The following is a 20892-nucleotide window of genomic DNA, read 5'->3' as shown; positions in this document are numbered from 1 at the left end:
CATGAAATAACCAATGCTGAGATGGTCTTGCAATGATAATGCTTGGAGTTGTGAGAATCTATGCATAATCTGATCCCTGGAAAGCTCGCCCTGAGCTAGGAAGCTCTGTTATACTATAGAGTTTTTAAAATGTTCTTTCAACATCAACAGGAGCTTAAAAAGTGCTTGTGTCATGTATAATTCCTTGAGCTGAATTACTACCTGTGCAGCACAGAAATGAATGAGAGAAGGGGAACTGTTACCTCATTCACTTTCTTGGGTATTTTTGTGAGTTAGCCAGTGCCACTTATAGCCATGGCAGCAAATGTGGAACACTGTTCATGCCAGCTGGCAGCTGACCATTAAGCACTCTCATGTTACCTAAAGGCATCAAATGTACAAGGTAGACCCCTACTGTACGGACACCTACAAAATTGTAACCGTAGAAATTTTGTTCCGTCTTGAGCACTTCTTCCGTTCCGTCTTCAGCACTTTAGCACACAAAAGGCGCGACTCCTTTCCGATAAAAATACATACAGGTTCGGGTGGGCAAACTTGAATTTGGGAATAAGTTGTAGTGTGCACGTATTTCACAGGAGTACGGCCACTAGCATGGGTTCGGACTTAGTGAGCCACAGGGCCGCGTTTGCAGTCGCCTCGCGTGAACTAGCACGCCGCTGCACACGTGCGTTTGGGCGACAAAGGCGCCGAGCGCAGCACGGCAAGTACACAGTACTGCTCTCGAGAATCTGCAACACTTTATTGCCTGCGGCAACACCACATAAACTGTACCATGCCTGCTCCCAGAGGTGGTGGGAGAAGCAAAGAGGCTTAACCATGCCACGGGCGGAAATACAGAACAAAGGGTGCCGCTAGCGCGTCTCCGTGGGCAATGGCTCACGACGACACGCCACTAAGGGAAAAGGTCCCTCATGACCGTGCTGCGTACCCTCACGATCAGTGACCACAGGGCCCGATCGCTCGAGGGAGGGCAAACTGTTCGCTTTGGCCTTTGATAAGTGCGGCTCGGCGTAGTATGACCACGTGCGAACACACTGCGCCGCGCTTCGCCCAAGCGTTCGGAAGGGACAACGTAAAGTAAGTGATTGCCGCTAGTGCAAGGCACCATTAACGAACTCTGTCAGAGCGCACCCCAAGAACAAAGGAGCCAACGGACGGGAAGAAAAACACGTGCTTACTCTACGATGTCCAGAAAGAGAGTCTCTTCCTGCCGCGCGCGAAACATCTCGCGAGACATACACGCGGCGCCACCGTCAGGATTCGGCTCCCGGGTGAGGGAGGCTAACGTCACCCCCGCTCACCCAGCACAGTAGGACCGCAGAGGAGGGGAGTCGTGATAGGACGTGGATGGCAGAAATAGGCGAAAAACACGTGCAGGTGGCGACGGGCAAGCCTCAATCCCCACAAAGTAAACCTAATTTTGAGGGTGGGCCATGGGCGGATCCAGAGGTTTTTGGTTTTATAAGCTGGGCATTGTTATGGGTGTTGATGCCCCATGCTCAGCTTTGGTTTTCAGACTTCCCATAAGCTGAGCCCTTTTCAGAAAAATCCTGTATTTGCCACATGGGTGGGTGACATATGGGCCAGCTTGTGGCAGATGAACGATGAGTTCTTTGAAGCATGCGATTGTTTTCTCTCCAAGTTGTAGAGTTACTTCACTGTGCATTGGCCAAATATGATCACCATGGCATTCTGTACACAATACGCATATTTATTTGAAAGGTATAAAGAAATGTTGGGTGGTCATTTCGGGCCCTTTAAGGTTCGAATAGGTGTCAGGCATGGTTTCTTTTCCATGATTAAATTTATTAACAGAATGTGCGTTCAGAAACTGAGTTCTTGAAAACAGCAATGTAGGAGTGAGGATTGGAGAGCTAAACAACCTTCAATGTGCTGACAATACTGCTTTAGTTGCACGATGTATAAAGGGCTTATAAACTCTCATTTTGAAAGTACCAAAGGTTCATTTTCTGAATGTAAAATGTTATGATTCAGATAAACTGCAAAGGTGTTTTCGAAAATTGTTTTTAATAGGATCCTGAATAGACAACGCTCTGCTAAAGGAATTCAGTGAAGCATAGTACTGGGGAAAAAAAAGCAATGGGTGGACTTTTGAAGACTATAAAAGATATGGTTAATGATTTATTTCTGGTCATGTGTGAATCGTGAAAATATGAGAGCTTCTTTCAAGCTCTGGTGTTGGGGGCCTGGAGTCTTGAGATTTACACGAGCTGCCAAATGAAGCAAGCTCTTGGTCATAAGGGAGATTAAAGCCAAATGCTCTTTTGAAGTCAAGGTCAACTTTTCCCTTAAACTTTTCCCGTCCATAAACTTTTTCCAATCAGGGTCACCATGGAGGAATTGGATGCTGTCAACTTGGGCAACACATTCTCGGTAGAGACGAACCAGCGTGATGAAGATGCCGACATGTGAGTTTTCTTGATTCGTTGATGGAGCTTAACATCCCTGTATGCCTGCAAAGTGCCATTTTGGGCTGATTGAATGGTCGATGTGGCATTGGTGCAAAGACAGCAAAAGTGCCAACTGCATGTGTGCGTGAGTGTAGCATGAATGGCTTTTCAGATCAGGGTGTGTACGGGATCTTGGAAACCCTTGCAAACCCTTTAAATAGAAAAGTATATTTTCAAGGCCCTTGAAACATGTGGAATTGTTTTCTTCCCCTGAAAACCCTTGAATTTCTTCACAAATTTTGCTTCATATTAGAGTTGTGCGAAAAGCAAAATTTTGGGTGCAAAAGCGAATTTGAATATTGAACTGGGAGTGCAAATTGAATCGAATATTTTTCGAATATTTCTCGGATCTTTTTCTTATACTTCCAAGCTAAATTACAGAAAAAATTGTAGAGCATCCCTAAGCATATTCTTATAAGGTTGAAACATGAAAGTGTTTCTTTTGGCTAGGTTGGTGTCACAGAGGGGGGCTGCAAAGGGTTGTGTTATTAAGAATGAGGCACTACAGAGGCCATATTGTGTTTATTCACATGATTTGGTAAAACCAACACACTTTGGTAAGTCGACAACACTTACACATCCTCTTCTGTTTTGTTGTTGAGGTACCACAGTGAAACCTTGTTAACATGTACCTGCTGGGAACACGGCATAGCTACACACTAAGCAGTAGTCTGCATTAACCACCAAGTACAAATGTGCATCTCCTGACATGCGCCATCACTGCCAACATCACTGCCAACAGTGTCGCAGCAAATATTGCGTAAAGTACCCATCATAGCCTTTTGTTTCTTTTTTTGCTGAAGTGCAGAAAAGATTCTGGCACTCGATCTCACACGACTGTCCAATAGCGTGCAGTGGCAACGCTAAGGAGCCTTTCGAAACTATTACAGGGTCCGGAATACACAGCGACTGACATAGCGACAAAACGGACAGTATCGGCTTTCTGGAATACATGTGTATGCATCTGTACTGCAATCTGCTGCTAAGCGAAAACTGGCAAAGTTTCATTGAAATGCGGTTTGGCCGTGTGTAACCGATTGTTTCCTGGCTAGTTGCTTGCAGCACATTACCTACACAGCTCACGCTGTCACTGCCAGGCCGCATGCTGTACCATATGCGCACATTTGCTGTGGGAGTGTTCTTCATATCCAGTCTGCTCTAGACCGTGCACAGATGCGGCAAGTAGCTTGTTGGGTTATTGCGGCGATGACGAGCTTCCTGCAAGTGATGCACACTCCGCGATGCTCTAGCGGTACTTGCTGTGTACGGAGGCGTGTTTGGGTGGCCGCCTAATAAAAGCGAGCAGTATGGTTACAACAGCGCTCTGCCTGCATGCCTGCTGTACCGTACGCGTGTGTTTAGTGTGATGGTGTCAATGCAGCGAGGTTGCTCGGCCCTGCGACCTGTAATGCTCAACGGCTCAACTCCGCAACAGTGAGCTGCTTTCATTTCTACAATGCGGTGTGCACACAGTACCGCGCAACGAGGTGGCAGCGATTGGCAGCCCAGCGTGTTCAGGTTGTTGCCTATTAAAAGCGTGCAGTAGGCTTAAAGTAGCGCTGCACCACATGCTTGCCCGAGCAGATAGCTGAAGATACTTATTGGGATAAGGTTGTTGGCAATAAATCACACTGGCGCATTCGTTGGTGGCCACCACCTCGCCTTTGTTCTTTCCCGATACTTACCCGCAAAGGCATCGCCGCAATCGCGCGGAAGTCGGAATTGTTGAGAGACAGATCTCCGGACTTCTCAAACAGACGGAAAGCCGTTTGTGGCACATTGTGGTGTTGGGAAGTTCAGCGGCACAATAAACTTTTATGACACAAAGTTATCGTGGCATGCAGGGCACACACTAACCTGTAGGTATAGGATGAACCGCTACGGCAGTCTGCGAATGCATTAGGCGCTATGAGACTCTGTCGGGGATTCGTTGCAACAACGTTTTAACAGTTAGTATGTTTAAAGCGGGTACATATTAACCAGGTCTGACTGTATATACCACAATGTTCACAAACAAGCCTTCTGGTGATCTCGACGCTAAGGCCTGTATTCTGAAACGCTCGTTACCTCAGTTAAGGGGCCTTAACTGCTTGAGGACGCCTTATTGCATATTCTCGAACGTTCCTTACTAAGGTTCCCTCACTGGGGCCCTCCTTGGTGCTCCCTCAAGTTAAGGTAGCGCTAGGGCTACCTTCCGGCCTCCTTACCTTGCTACTTGCACTGAAAGGGCGCGTCTCTGCAGTACTTTGTCAGCGACAGTGTGTCCGATTTCTTATTTTCAATCGATGCCTTGTACTTCTGCACAAGCTCGCTATAATTGTATCCTCATCGTTGTTAAAAAATTGCTTGCCAGGCGTGTTTTCGAACGTGCGGTTGAACGGCTGTCAAAATTTTTTGTTAAGATTGTGCAGCGCAAAGAGGACAAGGCATCTTACAGGAATAGAGAAAAAAGAAGAAACTTGAGGAATGCGAAACGGTAGGCCCCCTCATCGCCCACCGTTCGTGCTGGCGTCTTCCAGGAATGATAGTTGTTATTTGGGTTAGGTTCGATGGCTTCTTATTCATGGGCATTCTTCACATACCATGCGGGCTGCTTCCACAATGAGGCAGGTGCGGTCGTCCAGGTAGGAGAAAATCACATTGGTTTTAGCAGACACAGGGGTGCAGCCGCATGCGCTACAATGTATGCCCGGGAAACCCTCCTTTCCTTTTCTGCGGATTATCTCAGCCACTGAGAGTAGTAATCCATCGTGATACAGGCGAGTGACCTGTGCCTGAAAGCTGGCGCCTACTCTGTGGCAGCATGACTATTTTAATGCGTTAGAGAAGCAAGCCCGAACAATAACCCTTTTGACAAGTTTACTATGCGAAGTTGAGAACAGCAGGACGAGCCTGGTTCATATGTCCAGCATACATGATCACGGGTGAAATCGAGCTTTTCAACGTTTCAGCAGTTTTATTTTCCAACATTTGGGATGCTGAGTGCCGTTGTCAAAAAGCCTGTAATGGGCTTGACTGGGACCACAACTCCTTACAAAAGGGTGGCATAGGCAACATGTTTATAACAATGAAAATGTACAAACTGAGCAAACGATCTTAGTGACAGTGTCTACAAGTCTAATGAAGCATAAAGATTGAAAATAATAAACTCAAAAGATCAAACTGAAAAAAAGATACAAATGATCTTAATTTTTCTCTTATACGTATGAAATCATTGAGAGGGTGTAACGATTCAAGAAATACTAGACTAGCCCCAAAGCCAGATTGGGAATGGGCCCATACGCTTACTACACTTGCAACCAAAACACATACACTCAAACCTCATTATAACAAAGTCACATCTGCCACGAAAATAACTTCGTTATATACGAAAATTCGTTATAAATGTTTATTTTTAGCACTGTAGCTATAACAAGACTATTTTTCATTTACTACGTTATAACCGATAATTCGTTATATCCGTGTTCGTTATATCGAGGTTTGAGTGTACAGCCAAATGTGAAAGGAGAAAAAAGAATGCTTTAGAAACAAAGAAAATTTGTAAACAAATTACAGCTATAAATCGAAGTAACAGCATATTGAATATAGACAGGAAGCAAAAAAAAAAGAATAATACGTAAGTGTCATTTCGCTCAGATGGCAGATGAAACGGTATTCAAGTGAAATGGCAAGAGAAAACGCAGCATTTCTTTACCATAGTTTGTGCGCGTGTGTGGAATAAAACATGTGTGAATGAAATGAGTGTTATGAAGGACGTTGCGGTGGTTTAGTTCAGCAATGGTTCCTGAAAGGTTGTCACTCTTTAATCCTGCCTGGTAGCGTTTCACAAGCATTGCACGGTAGTATTCTGGTAGAGTTAGTAGATTCATGTCGTGAAATAGGGAGGTGGTGTGACTGCGATAAGGAACATTTGCAACGGCACGAACAGCCCTTTTCTGTATGACGTGTAATTTACGGATATTTGTTAGTGTTGGTCGTACCCCAAACCAGATGACAGTAGTTAACGTGAGATAAAAAACAAGGATTTATAGATGGGAAGTTTCACTGCTTTAGGTAGCGAGAAACGCGCCCGGCATAAGATGCCCGAAATCCTTGATATAGTGCGAGATTGCTTTTCAGTATGTGCGTTCCAAGGCATGTGTTCATAGAAAATTATTCCCAGACACTTAATAGGTGGCACTATCTCAAATTCTGAACTGCCAAGTTTTAATGGCACATGACAAGGGGTTTGTTTATTTTTAGGCCTGAGATATACAGCTTTTGTTTTTGATGTGTTTAATTTTAAACAGTTAGTGCATGTCCATGCCGCCAACTTCACCAGTACCTGATTTGCGTCATTAAGTTTTTATAATTTTCAGCAGTAAGAAGCAAGGTTGTATCATCGGCGTATATAATGCATTTTACAGATGTGTCAATTTTTACAATATCATTTATATATATGCAAAAAAGCAAACGCCCTAATATGCCACCTTGTGGTACACCCGCTGAAATTTTTAGTAAATTGGAGGTACAATTGCCGACGACTACCTCCTGCTGCCAGTACAATAGGTGTGATTCAATAAGTTGTAGGAAAACACCTCGAAAGTCATAGTGTGTGCATTTCTTTAGCAATGTAATGTGATTTATTGTGTTGAACGCCTTTGAGTAGTCTATGAAGGTGCTTAAAGTGTGTAGTTCGCATTCAAAAGCATCTAGTATAAACTCCTTCTGCTCTGAAAGAGCATGTTCGGTCGTACGGCCTTTGGTAAAACCGAACTGTGAAGAAGTGATGATGTGGTGCTTGTCTAGGAAAGAAACCATACGCTTTTGAATTAGTTTTTCCAGTCCTTTTGATATTACTGGAAGTATAGATATCAGCTGGTAATTGTTAAGTGCATTTTTATCTCCTCCCTTATCTCCTCCTCCTCCCACAGCGACTTTTGCAACTTGCAGCTTTTGTGGGAAAATTCCGGTGGAAAAAACAAGATTAAAGATGCTCTAATAATTCAGCAGTGATATCTAACACGTGTTTGAGGGGTTTAATCTGTATATCATATGCATCGCAACACGTGCTGTTTTTCAGAGACGAAAAAACATTTGCAACCTTGCTGGCTGTTGGCACCAAAAACGGACTCTCAGAGATCCTGTCAGATAAATATGTGGTACAAGCTGAATTGTGCTGTTCCTTTGCTAGAGATACAAAATAATCATTGAATAAGTTTGCTAAATCATCCTTACAAATAACGTCACTGTCTATCACAAGCTCAGTAGACCTGAAGTCATCACCGTTACAGCCAAGAAACTTATTTAGCCTAGACCAAGCAAAGTCTTGTTTGCTCATTACATCTCCGTTGAAGATGTTTAAGTATTTTCTCTTTTCGTAATGCAACAGACTGTTTACTTCATTTCGTTGGGCTTTGAAACGTTTAAGTGTTTCTTCATTTTTGTTTTTCAGGAAGTTTTTGAATAATTTAAGTTTATGTTTTATTTCCTTAAAACAAGTTTTAGTCAGCGACGTCTTTTTAGCTTTGTGCGTATACTTGAGCTGTTTGTACGGAAAGCATTTCTTGCGAACTCTTATCAGTTTTTCATGAAAAAAATTATAGGCGACTTCTGGTTCTTGCACATGATATACGTCTGACCAATCGGTTAACGATATCTCCCTACGAAGTGCAGCCAATGTATATTCATTATCTTGAATAACCATTGGTTCTCTGAGTTGGGATGGCGCATGATTCACGGCTTTGTTTATCAGCATAAAAATAGGTAGATGGTCACTGATGGGTGGTGTGCTTAGTACGCCGGACAAACATTTCGTAGCTTCTATGTTAGTAATGAACATATCAGTTAATGTCGCACTGTTTTTGTCAATGCGGGTTGGGATGGGGATAACATTAGAGAACCCATTTGATTGACATAGTTCAAACTGATTTTCTGACGGTTTTGCAACGTCGATATTGAAATCACCTGCAAGAACTAGCTTACTACCAACATCTCTGACCCAATATAAGTATGTATCTAGGAATGCTGAGAAATTCGACTTGTTACCGCTAGGAGGGCAGTATAGCGCACCATAAACAAAACCATCACTTTGTACAGTCAATATTTCATAATCATTAGTGACGTGGGAAAGCTCTTGAACCAGCCGACATTTTACTGAATTTTTAGCCATCATTGAAACACCACCTCCCATTCTTGTTGGGCAATTTAAAAAGAAGGTTGCATAGCCGGGTAATCTTAAAACTTCAGATTCATTCCTGTAACACGTTTCCGTCATCATAAGAAAATGAGGTTCAGAGCTAAGAGTTGAAATAAGAGTGGTTATTTGGTCGTCCTTATTTTGTGCAGACTGTGCGTTAAAAGGAATGAGGGACATGTTATTGTTTTTCGAGGAAAGCAGTGTGCCTAATTTTTCCAGTGTCACATAATCATTGACTGCCATTTTTCTTTTTAGGTAATCAGCAGTGACTATTCTCTCATTATTCACTCATTACTGTGAGGTCCTGCACGCTGGCGACGACGTGAACTCGGCTGCCCTCAGTTTTCCGCGCCTTGATGCAACCATTGTCTACCCACAAAAACTTCCATTGCTTTTCTTTAGTGAGAGCGCTTGTGCAAACAATCTCTTGTTGTCAGGTGCGAGGTGGTCCATCACGCACACATTGGCGCCTTGTGACTGAGGAAAGCCAAGTGACTTGGTTGTTAGACGGGCTCTGCGTGCTTTACGCAAAAATTCATTTTTCTTGATCCGAGAACAAAATCTCACGATTATGTTCGTGCCCTTTTTCGCAGGCACGTGGTGTACAGTGTTGATATCATCCTTGTTCATGAGGCAGCCAATTAGATCGCCCATTTTCTGAAGAATGGCGGTGCAGTCCTCACCCTTTTTACATGGCACACCCTTTATGTCAACGTTGTTAATTTGCGGACGCTGTTTCATGTCAGCCAATTTAGTAGCCAGTTCATCATTAGATTTATGCAGAGACTCGTTTTTGGCTGTGGCGAGTTCATGCTTCTTTTTTAATTTCTTCATAAAAAGTGCTGATGGTAGAGACACTTTCACGAAGCTGTTCAATTTCGGCTCGAAGCTGTTGCACTTCACGTGACAGTTCCGCATTCGACGGCATCATGTAAACGTAACAATAACTACAGCACTTTAACTACTGGCAGCAGCAGTCGCGACAACAAAAGTAGAAGGAAAATCAGCAGTGCAAACAATGCTCAACCAACCTGCGCAAAGGAAGAACATTGCCAGTGGACTTGACTTCCTGCTGCCATGACTGCCACTGCCAAAATGCGGCTACACGAGCACAGTGTTGAGCTTAAGTAGTGTCTCCAGTAGGTCTCCTCGCAGTCCGCGCTGGCGCAGAAGCTCGCTCCAGGTGGCTGTAGCGACAAGGTAGTGACGGTGCTTGACCAGATATTCTAATTAGACGGGTCGAGAAATCCAGAGAATATCCTGATAGCCCGAATACCCGATCCAGATGACCGTCACAATCTGCACAAGTCAACACCTACGCAAAGGGAGAGCGTTGTCAGTCGACTTGACTTCCTGCTGCCACGACTGCCACAAGGTCAAGGAACCTGACTGTATCCTAGTGGAGAATATCGCGTGTTATGACGAGGGGCGATATAATTCTTCAAATATTCCGACCATTTGTGACAACTCAGAATACAACCCCAAGGCACCACACTGTAATACTACTAAGAAATCATCCACTTATATCTGAATACTTTCAGGACTTGGGTTCCTGGGAACTGCTGCTGTAAGACATCCTCGTTTTATAAAAAAAACATGTCTATTCACAAAGGCGCGATACACGACCCGATATACGCACCCTTGTTTTGAATGTAAACATAATAATTTACTTGGACATAAGTACATTTGAGACAAATTTGCATCAAAGTGAGGAAATTTAACAAGCTTAACACTGCTCGGTTATGAAAATCAATCCCACCTACGTGCTAAAACGCTAGGCGAAGGAAACTTAAAAGGCGGCCCAACACAAGCATTCCTTGTGTACGCATCATTTTGGCGCATCACTTTTTTTGTTCATGCACCGTTGCTGAAGAGGGAATTTATTTGCAAGTAATGATAATAACTGTCCTAAAACACTAGAAGTGGAAAATGTGGTTGATGCACTGAAACTATGGCAATATCCTAAGACGTTTGTTAATGACACCCAGAAGCGCCCATCACAGGTGAAGACCACGTCCATTATGTTTATTCCCTATGTTCAAGGTGTATCAGACCCTGTTCAGAGAACTTTGCGTGCACTTGACTTACAAACCGTTTTTAAGTCCCGTTATACCATGGGACATGTGTTCGTGAAACCCAAAGACCGCACACATGCGGACGATCAGAGCGGCGTCATCTACAAGCACGATGTGGGGATTGTGACGTGACTTACATCGGCGAAACGGGCACTAAAGGATCAACGAGTGGGATGTTGCCAGAGCAACACATGCAACGTGTTCTAAGACTGAGGTTGTTGAACACTGCTGGACAACGGGGCATAGCTTCAACTTAAACAATGCAACGATGCCGGCTTGTGAACGTAGGTGGAGGGGGAGAAAACTCCTGGAATTGTGGTTCAATCGCCACGATGCATCGGCTTGCAGCAACAACTGCGGCTTTCTGCAGGACGTCTACAAGGACATGTGTCACATGGGTAGTGGGCTAGTCGACCTCCGCTGATTTCTTTTCTTTTTGCCAGGTTACACTGCGGATGCCACCTGCATAGGAGACAAAATGTCTATTTTGTTAATAATTGTTGTGTTAAGTCGGAGTAAACCTTTTACAATAATTTCTAAAGAGGTTTAAAAAAATTGCTTCGCTAGTTCACGATATTTCTGGCTCTCAACTGTGTCTCACTTGGCTGCTTTCTAGCCGCCTGTCAAATCCGATTAGCTGGGAGCCTGGGACAAAGGAGACTATAAATTTGGCGTCCTAATGCTCCACTGGTACATCAAGAACAGAGCTATAAGCTCAAGTGCCGAGGGATATACGTATATGCCGAAAAAAAAAGAAATGGACGTGAGCTTAGCAAGCTGTTCAGTTGCAACATGATTGATTTACATGTAGTTTACAAGTAAACTTGAAGTAGCGTTAAAGACCAACTTACGACCTTGGTCTTTTGCAGGGAAGATGATCCTCTTAGCGACACCCTCTCCTAAAGTGCGAGGGGAACCCTAATGTGGAATGTTGAAAGGGGGAGAGGATACAGCAAAGAAGAAAGTTCGAAAAATGGAAAGCCTTTTACGACGGGCTTTAAAGAGTGTTGCTGTTGGAAATTTTTTAATAAAACAGAAGTAACCGTAACGGTATACCCTGTTATGGTTACTGTGTAAAAAAGTAAGTGTTACAGTAACAAGTTCCTCTAACTTAAAAGTAACTAGTTACCGCTAACACGTTATTAGTAACCAGTTAGTGCCCAAAACTGCTCTATTGCATTTGTGAAGTCACAATGCGTCTAGTCGGTGCCCTTGCTCCTGCGTGTGATATACACATTGTATGATTATTTGTGGACCTAGTAATGGCAGTTATTTAGTACAATTGGGCATTAGCCATGAAAAAGTTGGGTCAATTGTAGGTTGAAATGTGCACGTAGGCAACCTCAAATGGAAGCTTCTCATTCATAACAATTTCTTTTTTTTTATGGGTGGGCTACTGTTTTTTTTAATAGGTTGATTTTTCTGTTTAGATGAGATGACAATTCAACACCTGTTACTCACAAAAATCATACATGCAGTGTTCACCCTTGTTGCTGATGCTTCACTGCAATGCACATTTCGTTTGCTCGAGACTTGCTTCAAAAAACGCATCTGCTTCAATACAGCTTTTATCCTGCTCCAAAAATTGCTGAAAATCCATAAATGGGTGGACCGCCACTGCACATTGTTTCACTCTCTTTTTTTTTTAAATTTTTACAGCATGCTCCATATACAAAAATAAAAAAGCACTTTCACATCTTTTGTGTAATCTGTATTATTTTTCTACCACTCTTACGTAAGTTCCCACAATAACGACGATTTCATTGTTGCTGTACATAGCTTTGTGATGTGGCATGTTGTGCTACACAGTTCTCCAATGTGAATGGCCTCTTGGTTGCAGGATGAAGTACATTGAAGAGGAACTGGCGAAACGTCGAGGTCGTGTTCAGGAGCCTCAGCCAACGCCACGGTAAGCCATATTTTTTTTTCTTTTTGTACAAGAGCAGTCGTTCAGGCTGCTTTTGCTCAGTCTCACTAGATCATGTAGCCCAAAGGCTTATCCCCTTCACCACCATTGTGCTTGATACAATGAACATTGCAGCGAATAAGCCAAGTGCACACTGAACCACTTTGCCCTTGTAAAGTTGGCCTGAGCTTGCCTGTTTATATTTTAGCTTGCAATTATGTGTTGTAGTGGGCTTGTTGGTAGCTAACCGGATGCTACAATTCTGGTTGACCTCCCTGCATTTCTCTCGTTTTATTATCTCTCTCTCTCTCAACATGGATGTAAAGACCCAGGCACAGAAGCGCCAACTAACTGTTAATTGACAGGATGGAAAGAGTTATTTATAGTCACTTAACAATAGTTGATATTTGATGGCACCACCACAAAGTTGAAATAAACCAAAAATTAAAATAGCGGGTTCATCAAAAGATGAGCAACTTTATTTTTCAAGTGGCCACAGAAGGACAAGATGTGTCATGCTCCTCAATTGTCACTTCAGTTGAGCATTACTTACATGAGCCACCCAAGCAAGACGCAAGTTCAGGGGAAGGGGGAGGCTCTAAGTGATGACAAATCATTGAATGTCACTGGATCCTTGACAGATGGACTTGTGAAGGCCTTCCTTAGCAGTGTTCTTAAGTATCCTTTGCCCGCCCCAACATCAAGAGTGAAGGCAATGAAAGGGGGCTATCGAGATAGTAGGTTGTCAACGTTACTAGGTGGAGGCAGTTGGAAAACTGCACGGGATTGCCACGGAGGCGGCGTGGCCGCTCACTGTCTCCCAAAAAGTGGGGGCGCTGCGATCGTTTTGCGCCCTGTCACGTATGGTTCACGTGATGTGTTTCGCGTCGCTGCTTCGTCTGCTCTGCGCGACGCCGGCTGTGCGCCGCAGAGAAGGTCACGTGACGTGGTTGCAAAGCAATGCCAGCGACACCTGGAATGGGCGACGATCTGCGGCCGCCTCCTCGCGCAAGTTTTCCAACTGTCCCCATCCAGGAACGTTGTAGGTTGTCGAGTGAGGGAAAAGGCACCCAGAATGATTTGACTGGCGTTCAAGAAAATGGCGCCACTGTGGGAGTGCACCTATCTGAGCGGCCATTAGGACAGTGCTAGGGATGGGATGGCGATGGAACGACAGAGAAGGGCACTGAACTTCAAGAACTGTACCACAGGTCGAGCAGCAACCGAAAATTGGAATAAAGCTCTCAGAGAAAAGGCTGAAGTGTGATGGGTCGTAGTTGTCTACCCACCACATTAGATGGATTTGAGAGCTCCCTTTGATAACTATTGGCTGGAGTGCATTGAACTTAGGAATAATATATGTGCGACTCTTTATATTTTCTTCCTCTCGGGTACCGGAAGCTTGACTCAAGTATATAAAGTTTCAGTTCATCTAGATTCTGACCTGCCATATTAGAATGCTGTGCCACCGCTTTCAGTAATTTCTTCACCGTGTCCACATGATGCCCATTTAATCGAACATTAATTGGTTTTCCTGTTTCATCAGTGTATTGCTTGTGACAAAGTGAATACTCGAGCATGTAAACGTTTTAACTAGTCAAGTAAAATTAGATTTTACATGATTGACATGGCTACTCTCACGGTTTTACATGGCTACTCTCACGGTCAAGCCAGGTCAAGCTACTTGTCCACCACGATGTTACAGTGGTTACAGTACTTGGCTGCTGACCCTAATGTAATGACTTCGATCCCAGCCTCGGTGGTCGCATTTCAATGGCAGAGAAATGTTAGATGTTTGCGCAGCCCTCTGCTAGAAATTTGCGCAGCCCTCCACTGTGCCGTGCCTCACCCATATAATATGGTTTTGGCACATAAACCCCCAGATATTTATTATTATTATTATTATTATTATTATTATTATTATTATTATTATTATTACCGTATTTACTCGATTCTACCGCGCCCTCGATTGTAACGCGCACCCGTTTTCCGCGACCAAAAAAAAAAAAAATGTAATACATCGATTGTAACGCGCACCCATTTTTCGTGAGAGAAAAGAACAAAAGAAGTCCGCAGGAGTCAAACTTCGCACATTCGAAGAACAAGTATTTGAGTTTTAAGGAACTAAACTTTCAAAAAAGTAAAACACAAAGTCAAAAAGCGGGCCTTGCCGCTAAAACTGTCACCACTAAGGCAGCGATACGAGTTGGGTAATGGATCAGTCCTCGTCGCTGTCGGACAACTCCTTGTCGCTTTCAGCACTCTTCGATTTCGGGAAACCGGCCCTGCTTTGGTCCACTGAAACCTTTTCGTGAAGCTTTGCTGTAAAAAATCTTCTGCTTATGTTTGCGCCAGTCTCGCACGCACGTTTCGGGAACTTTGAACGACCGCGATGCGGCCCGATTTCCGTCCGTCTCTCTGCACATGTAATAACTATTCTTTTAAATGCGGCATCGTGGTGCACTCGTCGAGTATTTAGAGTCGACACTTCCATGCCGTCGATGCGAACGCAGAACGGGATGACAATCTCCTCAGCATACGTACGAACTGAAAAAATGGCAGAAATGGCCAAAGCGTGTAGGAGGCGGCCATTTTGAAATGTCGATGGCAATACGATAACCGAGTTTCTTTTTTTTTCGGTACTCGATTCTAACGCGCATGCGATTTTTGGACTCGTTTTCCCGGAAAAAAGGTGCGCGTTAGATTCGAGTAAATACGGTATTATTATTATTATTATTATTATTATTAGGCCAAGCTACATGATAAGTAGCATGGCCACTTGGCCAGCTCGGAGTGCACTTCGTAGCATATCATACAGAAACGGTCCAACAGTTGCAACCATAGCTCGACATACTCACTCATGAGTACACTCACTCACACTCATTTGACAGGCGTGAGTGTGAGTATGAGTGAATACTCATGAGTGTGAGTAGGCGTGAGTATGAACATGAGTGAGTATGAATGTGAGTGAGTACTCACGTGTATGAGTAGGCGTGAGAATGAGCGTGAGTGCTCGTGAGTGTGAGTAGCCGTGAGTATGAATGTGAGTGACTACCAATGAGCGTGAGTAGCCATGAGTATAAACGGGAGTGCGTAGATGTGAGTATGCCCCACAGCGGCGTCTGCACAAGCAGGCGTTTGGTGTGCAGCGACACCATGGACCTGAGCTAACGGCGAGTTTCGACCCCTCCCACGCCTTGCCGTGCGTGGCGTAGCCGTGTCCGGGGAAAAGGGGATCTTAGGGGTTGAGCCGACGCTGGGTGTTAGGTCCTTTAAAAGGAAGCTGAAGCACCTAAAAAAAATTACTTTGGAGTGTGTAATCCCTGCTGAATTCGAAAAACAATGTAAGAGTTCACAGAAGTGAACGCAAATAGCATTTCTTGGCAAAAAACAGTGGCTGCAGCTGCAGGGTTCTTCAGATGCTGAGCGAACGCGGTGATGTCATCTTTGGTGGGCTGCGTCATCGGCAACAACAGCACTGTTAAAGCATGGCCTTCGTGATCAGTTTCACCAACACGCGCAGCTGGAACTAGTCACAGAGGCCACGGTTGAAGATATGACAGTGCTGCGCGGCTCTGCCAAAGCTACCGATGGCGACGTAGTTCCGCTTAGTTCATTTCCATACATTCGCGTACATTCGCGTGGGCGGAGCAAGATAAACTTTTCTTTTGCGTATTTTAAAGCTCCTGCTGCCACAACTGTGGAAAAAATTACGTTGTCAGTGGCAAATCACCGTACGTGTGCAAATCACCGACCGTCTTCTTCGCGCGAAGGGCTCATAGAGGTAGGAGCTGGAGGTCGGGGGGATGGGTGTCTGACAGGAAATGCATACCTACTTTGTGCCACCGGGTGTGGTCGTGTGTGCCGCGGTATCTTTTGAGGGGATCAGCAGACGGCTCATACTTTTGTAGGTGTTGTGCTCTAATAACAAAACTTCCGTTGAAGTCATAGACAGGTCACTTCTCTTGCTGCAGCGGCCGCATTTCCTGAAGGAGTGAGCTGCTAGCCTACTTTCATATAAAATTTCAATTTGTTGCTATCGGATTCATTATTTCGCCTTCGTGGTGAAACTGTGACTTTTTTTCTAATGTCCAATGGTTTTCGATGTTGCGCGTTCGTGGAGAGCCTATGGTTCGGCTGGGTAACACGGTAGCATCGGTGTTACATTGCTCTGGGCAACACGCAAGATTTTGGTGACAAGCCACAGCGCAATTGCACAGTGCGTTTAACCTGCATTTCTTTCGTCTTTACATGTGACGCACCGGCAAGGCATCAAAACGTGGTTGCTGGACCTCAGGCTCAAAAAAATTCTTTTTTTTTTTTCACGTAAAAAAAGAAATGTTTTTCAGTCTGCCGTATTAGTCGACCATTTTATGTGGCATTTTCAGTGTAAAAATGACTTCTTCGGTAACTATACCTTGTACGAAAGTTCGAATTCCAGTTTAACGAAGTTTCGATATAACGAAGTAAATTGCCGCTTTTATCAACTTTGCTGTATTGAGGTTTAACCGTTCTCTGTACTATTCGAATGGGATTAAGTCATTTTTATTTTTAAACGTGCGTACTAGAGAGTGACATCATCGAGCGACATGGTGTCTGCCCATCTTGACATACAACAAAGTTCTCTTTCACTCAAGGAATTTTAGCAAAAGCACTCAAAAACCTGGGAAACTCAGGGAATTTAGAAATGTCAACTTGGTAGACACCCTGGATTTTTCTCGCCTTGTACATGAATAAATTGGAACCAGTTTCCACAGGAGATTGTAGTTATTGCTCATAACCAGCTTTTTTGAGAAACTTTAGCTGGTATTTTATAAGTAGATAAATAACTTACATTTGTGCATTTACCTATTGTACTCTAGCTGTACAAAGCTAACATTGTATAATTAGGAGTCTTGTACATTTTTAATTCTGTCCCTCTGTAATGGCTCTGAGGGTAACATGAATATATAAATAATCCTCTGAATGACATGCAGGAACACTGTGGACGAGAAGGATGTGCTGTTTCACGTGCCTGAGCACCTGCGCAAGTCAACATCCAAGAAGTCCGAAGAGATGTTGTCCAATCAAATGCTTTCGGGAATCCCAGAAGTTGACCTTGGCATTGAGTGAGTGCTCTTGTTTGTTTATAATTTCTTCATTATTCCACAAATTTGTAGGAACACCTCCCCTATCACTTTGGTTGGTGAGGATCATAACCACGGACCTGAACTAACGGGGTTTGGCCCCCTCCCTTGCATAGCTGTGCGTTTCTGAGCCGGAAAAAAGAGATTCCCTCGGGGTTGGGCCAATGCCAGGTGTTTGGACCCTCCTCTGGCCTCACATAGGCGGCTCACCCACCCAGAGGAAATCAGCATTCACCTTTTTCTGTTCTTTTCTTCTATCTTAGTCTTTTTCTATCCGTGTTCATGTTTCCTGTCCTCTTCCATTTCTTTCCAATTTTCCTGGCTATACAGTTGAACCCTCTTATAACAATACTCAAGTGCCGCGTAATAAGGACGACATAGCTGCAGATTTTTCAGACGTCCTTGAAAATTCGGACACTTCCACGGCACTGCCACAGGCCCCATAGAGTCAGTGTGTATGAACTCTGAAGTTTCATTTTTCCGACTTTTGGGTCAAATTGCATATTCAAGATTGCAATAACTGAAGCCACCACTACTGAGTGTCGACCATCTCGCAGGCTCAAACTAGCGCTGTCGTGAGTCATCTGTTTGCTACCGTAGCCGATTTAAACAGTCAGCTTTGCCACAGTGCCAAAATGCTGTACAGTGAAATGTATCGGGAATCCCAAGGGGCTACTGTCATGGCGCGGGTTGACACCACCTTGGCGTAGAGGTGGAAGCGCGATGGGAGAGGCACACATGGTTGGCAATACCAAGAAGGCAGATCCTATTGTATGAGTGTGTGATGGCCGTTGGGGTGGTGGGCGGAGTAGACCAGCTTCAATTTATCATATTCTTCTTTCTTTTCAAGGATTTCGCGCTCTATTAGCTTTCGGCCACCACCCCAGGACTCATTGGTATAACCAATAACGCGGTGTAAGGGCATTTTTGTAAGCGGCTTATTTCACCATATAAAACATATAAAAGCTGATGGTGCAGTAGCTTCCCATTGTTCAAGGGTGCAACAGCTGCACCAATTGGGCCAATTTGATACAATTCCTAATTTTTGCGCCAAGCTGAGCCAGAACCGTGAAATTTGTTGATATTGTGCCAGAATGCCCCACCATCCTCAAAATTTTCAGTTTCAGTAATTTTACAAAAAGATGAAGACCTCGCGTTCCACCTGCAGTTTTGGCACCATCATACAATTCAATCCAGACACGCAGACCCTAACCCTGATCCTAACCCCACCGTGACAGAAAATAAAAAAGCACAGCGCTTCTAAAATTTCCTGGCCTTGTTCTATTGTGTGCAGAATGCTTTTTAAGCCACTTTCGCCACAGTACACCTGTGTCGTGCAAAAAAGCGTACTAAAATTTAGAAGGGGCTATTCTACTAGCTGTCACGGGACACAGCACGTTTTGATCCTTAAACTTATGCGTGCATGCACTGTATAATTACGAGTACTAGTATGATTGCTGACGTATAAAAAAATGACTGGCAATCATTCAGAGCTCTGTATGATGTTTCTGCCCCGCCACGGTGGTCTAGTGGTTATGGCGCTCGACTGCTGACCCGAAGGTCGCGGGATCGAATCCCGGCCGCGGCGGCTGCATTTTCGATGGAGGCGAAAATGTCTGAGTCCCGTGTACTTAGATTTAGGTGCACGTTAAAGAACCCCAGGTGGTCGAAATTTCCGGAGCCCTCCACTACGGCGTCTCTCATAATCAAATCGTGGTTTTGGGACGTTAAACCCCAGATATTATTATTATGTATGATGTTTCTGCAGCCCTGAGAAACCATTAACAGAAACGTACGCCAGTTTTCTTTTTTCGTCACCCCCACACTCTCCTGCTTTACGAATCTCCTGAATTTTGAGGTCGCGAGGTTGGTAGGTCCACATTAGCATTTGCAGCACCTGTCAAATGATTTGACTGGCACTGCAAAAGCTAATGTGGACTTTGTCAGTGTTTAAGGTTTAAACTGCGTGAAGAAGACGGGACGGAAAAAGGAACACATACACACACACAAGCGCAGAACTTCCAACTGATTTTATTTGAGGAAAGCAGGTGAATATATACTTCCTCAGAAATGATGAGAACAAGGTACAAACGCGATGATACAGGTGAAATTTCTTCAACAAAGATGCGTGTGCATCATGTACAGGGCAGTGATTTGATGTGTCCGTCTAAGAAGTTAATTTCTTCCCTTGATAGCGATAGCGAGGGAGAGCTTACGCAGCTATCTCCCTGTTTTGCGATAAAATACGCCTACGTGATGTGCACGCATCTTTGTTGCGGAAATTTCACCTGTATCATCGCGTTTGTACCTTGTTCTCATTATTTCTGAGGAAGTATATATTCACCTGCTTTCCTCAAATAAAATCAGTTGGAAGTTCTGTGCTTGTGTGTGTGTATGTATTCCTTTTTCCATCCCGTCTTCATCGCGCAGTTTAAACCTTTTACGTTACCACGAACCGACTAGCCCAACAACAAGTATTGCTATATTGCTAAAGCTGCTATCGTTATAAGTGGGTTCAACTCTACCGCATTTGATTATTGGTGGTGCATGACAGCCGTTGTGTGTACTTGTAGTATGGCTTCTGCCCTTGCTGGGCAAATCATGTTTTTGGGCTAGTTGGTTTGCGGTAAAACAGTGCCAGAGGACACAAAGGACCAGTCGAAGAGGAACGACACATACACAGGGCACACTAACAACGGAAGGTTTATTCAGTGGATGTACACAATAAGTACTGGCTATACATGAATACACAGAAGATAGGAAAATACAAGAGAGATGAAATAGCATTACGTGGTCAAGACTACCATGCGTGCAAACTGGGTCCTGTAAGGAACCCGGTCTCTTTCGCTGAGAGCATAACGGACGGCATGCTGACACAGGTTAGGACATTGCTGGTCTCCATGGTGGGCGGTCAGTGCTGTTGTCGAACAGTCACATTATTTTTATGGCTTCTTAAGCATGTTTTGTTTTTGATTAACCTTTGAAGAGATGTCGCAGCGAAGCAGCTTTTGAGTTCTCCTTGCGAGTCGACATAACATTCTTGAAATACCACATTGTTCATGGTGAAAGCCCACCTGTAAGAAAACTATCCCTGTTCATGCCAGCCAGTGCCTTCAAGAAAACATTGGAGCGACCT

At 44.2% G+C, this 20892-nt stretch overlaps 1 protein-coding gene across 1 annotated transcript in view; it reads left to right on the top strand.

Annotated features, from left to right (window-relative positions):
• LOC119390589 (telomere length and silencing protein 1 homolog) overlaps positions 1-20892 on the top strand; it is a 57692-nt gene that overhangs the window by 21000 nt on the left and 15800 nt on the right. The window contains exons 4-6 of the mRNA XM_037658186.2: positions 2346-2429; positions 12565-12633; positions 17607-17738. Coding sequence (XP_037514114.1) covers positions 2346-2429; positions 12565-12633; positions 17607-17738 — 285 coding nt within the window. The remainder of the gene's footprint in view (positions 1-2345; positions 2430-12564; positions 12634-17606; positions 17739-20892) is intronic.

This window comes from Rhipicephalus sanguineus, chromosome 1 (assembly GCF_013339695.2).
Source record: "Rhipicephalus sanguineus isolate Rsan-2018 chromosome 1, BIME_Rsan_1.4, whole genome shotgun sequence".
Lineage (NCBI taxonomy): Eukaryota > Metazoa > Arthropoda > Arachnida > Ixodida > Ixodidae > Rhipicephalus > Rhipicephalus sanguineus.
The sequence above is the reverse complement of the archived record's forward strand: the minus strand, read 5'-3'. Positions and strand labels throughout refer to the sequence as shown.